The following is a 6000-nucleotide window of genomic DNA, read 5'->3' as shown; positions in this document are numbered from 1 at the left end:
GACTGGATTTTTGAAAACTGACTCACTAAATTATTATGATTTTTTCTCTGATGCACGTTTAGGAAAACCTGCGTATAGCGTTAGCGCTGAATTAGTCGATCTTATTTGTAAAATTTGGACAATTTTGAATACTGAAACTGGTAAATTTATAATACGTATATCCTGTACTGTTCTTAGACTACATTTTTATTACAAGGTTTTGAAAAAGAGTAAATGAGGCTAAGACGATTTCAATTTTTTTCAGAAATAACCTAAAATTAAGTGACAATTTCTTTGAAAATGAACATAACATAGAACAGCGGTTCTCAAACTTATTTTCCCATGGAACCCTTTTAGAAAGTAAAACATCTGACGGAACCCTTAATTTTTTTATTTTATTGCAATCTTTATTTTAATAAGCAATCATGATAGTAAAATCTAATCACTAGATTCTAATGTGAGTTTTTTATCAATTGGTGAATATTTGGTTTTATGGAAGAGAGTTGAAGTTGCAAATCAGGTACCCAAAATTCACACGGAGCCCCCAGAGAGGCTTTGCGGAGCCCTAGGGGTCCGCGGAGCACACTTTGAGAATGGCTGACATAGAAGTTATTTTCGTACTAAATTAATCTGCAACGTTTACTTAAATTGCTCTTATGCCTCAGTGATTATAAGAGCTGAAAACAAGCCTTCACCGTCACAATTATTACCACTTCTAGACATTTTCTCATATTTTGTTAGACCAAGTAGAAAAAGTCCTATTATATATACTTTTAGAACAAAACGGGACTTAATCGCGTAAACACTTACATTTATATTTGGCCCGACGTTTTGTTTTAAAAGTATGAGTGCAAATCGTGTTAGTCTAAATCAATATATGTCCTATTATATGTTATATATTTGTAAACTACTCAAAAAGCCCTTTAATTTGATACCACACACGGTATGATTAAGTGCTTGGTTGCGATTTCACTATTTTTCACATGAAAGCCCTCTTAAGATCAAATCGCTTAATGTAGTAGCTATTGAGATGTCCTATATCACCCCTTTTCATTTTAGGGACTCCTAGGGATATACCTGAATTAATCCATAACCATATTTTAATATTATAAATAAGAAAGTGTGCGTGTCTGTTTGTTTGTCCGTCTTTCACGGCAAAACTGAGCGACGAATTGACGTGATTTTTTAAGTGGAGATAGTTGAAGGGATGGAGAGTGACATAGGCTACCTAACCCCCCACTTCCCTAAAATGAGTGGTGGAAATTTGTATGGATCATTCCAAATTTTCGAAATTAACGCAAGCGAAGCCGCGGGCAAAAGCTACTTAGTGTATTAAGTGTAATGTCGCAAACACCAAAGTAGTCATCTCAACTACTCATCAAGGTTGGTATCGTTTTTATATAAATATAGATGATGCCGAATTTATTTCCGGTATACTATTGAAATTCTTCCAATCAACCGTGTCACGTGTGTACCACCAGCCAGCGATAGAATGCGTCCAAGTCATCCCGCCATCTCTTTTTCGGTCTGCCTGATCCCCGGCCTGCACCCTCTACGGTGTTCCGTGGGTCCCACTTGGTAACCATTTTGGCCCACCGTTCAGGGTGCATGCGGCAGACATGTCCAGCCCAGTTCCACATGACTTAAGCGTAGCGGTCTTGACACCTACAAGCGAGGGGAGGCATTTGCCCAGCAGTGGGCTAGTAAAAAAAAAAGCTATTGAAATGTCCCGGCTTCACATGGGGGTGAAGTTCGAGTATTTCGTTCCATTTTGACCCATTACCTTATCTCCCGCTAGTACTTACTTTCTCCATCGTGCACGCGACGATCGCTTTGATGGTAAAGCGATCGTCGCATACACTTCGCATATCTATAGCTGGCTATTATCACACCTTGGACAATGGCGATCAATTATAAGCTTGTGTAGATGAACGCGTACCATGCTGCAGGCATGAGCGGGAGTGGGTCATTACTGTACGATGTACTCTTTAATATATCTACTGTGGTATTATTTCAGTTAAATATTGCTATCTGTAAGTAGGTTCTTAGAGTCAGACCAAGCTAAGTTGGCAACAATTTTGATACCCCCGCCTGTGTTAAGTACCTAAACTACATACACTTCATAAAAAAATAACATTTGCTCGGTATTTTAATTTTTGTCGATGTCGGGAAAATGTGACTTGAATTGCTATGACAAAACTAAACCGTATTGCTAACAACACGAAGTAGGTATTTGTTGCATTGCTTTTTCAAGTAATGTTTTTTAAGGGTTCCCTCTATTTGGCATAACTTTAATTGTCCGAAACGATTTTCGCATAACAGACTTCGCATAATCGATTTTCGCCGAATTTAATTTGACAGAAAACTTATTTGTCATAATCTAAAATAATACGAATACATATAACTTTGTCCGAAAATAAGTTCGCATAATTCTGTTTACGCCGATTGTTTTTATGAATAAAATTAATTCGCATAATTGTATTTGGCATATTTCTTAATATCAGAATAAGGTAACGGACCCAATCATGGACAGTTTTAAGGTAAAATTTTGCCTATTTTTGATATTTCACTCATACATGTAAAAATTCTACCGCTAAGCGTGTTAAAACTTGAATGTCTTATCCTTCTTATACATTTCAAGCGTATTGCAGAATAGATACTCCCATTGGTTTCTTCATAGTTAACAAATTAAAACGAGGTGTTTTTTCTCCAATCATGGACGGCAGTTCTCCAGTAATGGATCCCCCATTATGGACAGTGAAATAAGTTTAAAATTTTACTTTTAAAGCCAACTGATACTCAATGAGTCAATTTTATATTCCCCAAATAAAATTAGTTTGGGTTATTTTAACATAGGATTGTTTCTTTTAAATTTTGGTTTCGTAAATTGTTCCTTGTCCATTATAGGAGGTACGCAGTTTTTCGGTTCCAGTGGACACTCGCAAAATAACACTATTTCTGAATATCTTTGGAGTAACAAACTAGTAGGTATGTTTTATACCTTATCTCATGGTTAATGCAGTAAGTAAAACTTATTCAAGTTTACACCGAGGATTTTTTTAAATTTATTTTATACATGAACTTAACTCTCTTAGCAACATGATTAAGAATTCGTCCTGATATTTTGGGGGGCTTAGTAACCGTGGACTGGTCACCCACGGTGAAGCTAAGAGGTACCCAGGGCCGGCCTGTTTGGGGAGCTGGCTGGCCCGAGGTGGTCGCTCTAAGTGGACTTGTAAAGCCCACTTAAGACGCGTCTGGGAGGACTGCGGTGGGAGGGAAGATCCGGCAGTATGGGATGCCGCTCTGTGCCCTCCCACGGTAGCCGAGGTGGGATCTCAGGGGGAGAGGCGTGATGGTATAACGGTGCGCCACTCTCCCTACCCCCTGCGACCTTGGCGGGGCCGCTCCGCTGTAGCGGCATTGGTGGGGTCGCAAGGGAAGAGGAGTGCCGGTATTACGGTGCGCCGTTCTCCCTATCCTTTGCGGCCGACGTGGTTAGCGGTGGAACCAAAGACCATTTCCACCGCTGGGCGCCGAAAATCTTCTGGCGCCCATGACCTCAGGATGGCAGGTACGGGGACGCCGGCCATCCGTACAATCTGAGGTCCCGAGGTGGCGGCCGTAATAACGGCTCTGAAAAGGCCGAGGCAAACAGGTGCCTCCGGAGGCGGAGATCGCGATGCGGACCGGTGCTGGTAGTGCTGCAGTAGTGAAGCGTAAGCGTTCCTGCAGGCCACCGCTACAGCACAAAGGTGGAACTTAGTGGGGTTTTAGTGGGTATACCTGGGGTCTCATTAGCCCGCGGCAGGGAGTCCCAACTCCCACATAACCGTCCCGGCCCGTCCCCGCGCCGGGGAGGTATGCGTAAAGCATTTCCCCACTTATAATATAAAAAAAAGGTTAGAACTGCAACATTAATATAGTAGTATTACATATGATAAAAATTCTGCGTGGTAAATTTCGACTAAACCATGTTATGCAGAAATAATGTATGCATAGAAACCATTCGGCGAATAACCTTTATGCATGAAATATCAACGAACAAACAAAAATATGCCTAGACAAATTATGCGTAACTATACTATGCCATAACAGATTATGCGAAAGGTGAATTATGCCAATATAGATTATGCTAAAAAGAATACCAAACAAGGGGAACCGTACACATATCTATGGACTCAAGAGTACACTTGAGGTAATCAAGACTTGATAGATTCCACGTGTCAATAACAACTGTTGATGAGCGAGATAAAATGAGGAGAAATGAACAGTTCTGTTATGTACGTCGGATAAAGACAAAGGAATGTTTCTGGCACAGAGAAAACAACGATTTTATAGTATTTTTTATAATTAAATTTACATACAGTATTAGAATTTAGATTTTATTGTTTATGATTAAAGATATGTAGAATGTAATAACGATACCTAATAATTTGAAGACAAAAAATTACGAAGCACTTATCTTTATTAATTCTTATTAAGTGTAAGTCCCAACTCGTAGAGCTGGTTGGAACAGCGACAAGACCAGAGATGTTTTCGAAATACCTACCTACTTTTATTTGAAATGCAAGTAGGTACAGAAATATTATGTATTTAAATACCGAAATAATAGTATGTAAGTACATAAGTACATACCTATTTCATTTGATATAGTTATTGGGACTTATTTTTATTTTCAAACTAGAAGTAAACTTTAGAGCGGTAAAGAAATTTAAAGCCTACCTTTGAGAGGGAACAATAGAGAATTAAAGTATGGAGACCTATTCTCTGAGGAGTATTTATTTTATTTAGAGTACAGTATACCTACTTTTCATCCCAAAAATAGATAACTATTCAAAACAAAGTACTTATTCTGAAAAAATATATCGGAGCTGCCAGTTGTTACAAATATTGGAACACGGTATAGTCAAGACGTCATGCGTGTTCCGATATTTGTGAGAGCTTTGGCAGTTTCCGGTAAATCTGATAGCAACTGTACCACGAAGAACATTTTTGTATTTAAAAACTAAGTATTTCTCACATCTCTGTGCCTGACACCGTACCTATTACCTACTCGTATAGGTTGACACTGCTAATGCTAATATTAATAAAACCTTAGAACATACGAAACTGCTCGTAACTTTAAAAAAAAAATGGTTTCCAACTGGTTGAGTTTAGGGTATCTAAGTAATTGCCTAAATTAATTGTTTACTTATTTGTACATAATGTTTACAAAAGAGTGCCTAGGCACCGAGTAATTTCTTGACTGAATAGCCTGGTACTGCGTAGATTAAGAGTAGGAACATCATTGCCACCAGCAGTATCACGGTCGCTTTCAATATGGTCCATTTGTAGTTGTGCCACACGATGTATCTGATCGATTTCAGTGGATTTAAAAACCACATGAATGAAGCGTCGGGCCGGCTAAAACATGATAAACGTAGTAAGTTAAGGCTAGGTAAACAATAAAAAGCTCTGTTTATTCTTCAAAAACGGATAGCAAAATTGCATTTTATCCACAAGAGCACAAAGTGATTACACACATTACACACATACAAATTTTAACGTGATGGTTAAGGCACTGGTCCCATCGCGAGCTAGTAAGCTATGAGCTATCGGCTACAAAAACGAACAAAAGATAAGCACTCCCATGCAAATAAAAGAGACACGGCGATTTTGATAGCTCACCGCTGGGCGAGTAACTATAAACATCGCCGTATCTCTTTTATTTACACGGTAGTGATTATCTTTTGTTCGTTTTTATAGCCGATAGCTCATAGCTTACTAGCTCGCGGTGGGACCAGTGCCTAAAGCTGGCTGAAAGACTTTACCTACGACGATTTTGAATCATGAATACTTATTTAATAAATTGATGGATTTTATTTAGAATGATGTTTTACAGTTACTATTTTATTTGTGTTAGGTGTGGTGAAATATTTGTTTTTCATTAGGTGGCAAAATTGGTTTAACCTACGTGCCTTGCAACGCTCAAGATTCCAGATTTCGAACCACTCGCTACGCTCGCGGTTTATTGGCTAC

At 38.8% G+C, this 6000-nt stretch overlaps 1 protein-coding gene across 1 annotated transcript in view; it reads right to left on the bottom strand.

Moving 5' to 3' along the window:
* Positions 1-4349: 4349 nt before the first annotated feature.
* The window catches only part of LOC125241093 (otoferlin-like), an 82050-nt gene continuing 80399 nt past the window's right edge, over positions 4350-6000 (bottom strand). The window contains exon 26 of the mRNA XM_048149408.1: positions 4350-5385. Within this exon, the coding sequence (XP_048005365.1) occupies positions 5205-5385 (181 nt within the window). The 3' untranslated portion in view covers positions 4350-5204. The remainder of the gene's footprint in view (positions 5386-6000) is intronic.

This window comes from Leguminivora glycinivorella, chromosome Z (genome assembly GCF_023078275.1).
Source record: "Leguminivora glycinivorella isolate SPB_JAAS2020 chromosome Z, LegGlyc_1.1, whole genome shotgun sequence".
NCBI classification, from domain to species: domain Eukaryota; kingdom Metazoa; phylum Arthropoda; class Insecta; order Lepidoptera; family Tortricidae; genus Leguminivora; species Leguminivora glycinivorella.
Note: the sequence above shows the minus strand (reverse complement) of the source record. Positions and strands in the feature narration are given on the sequence as shown.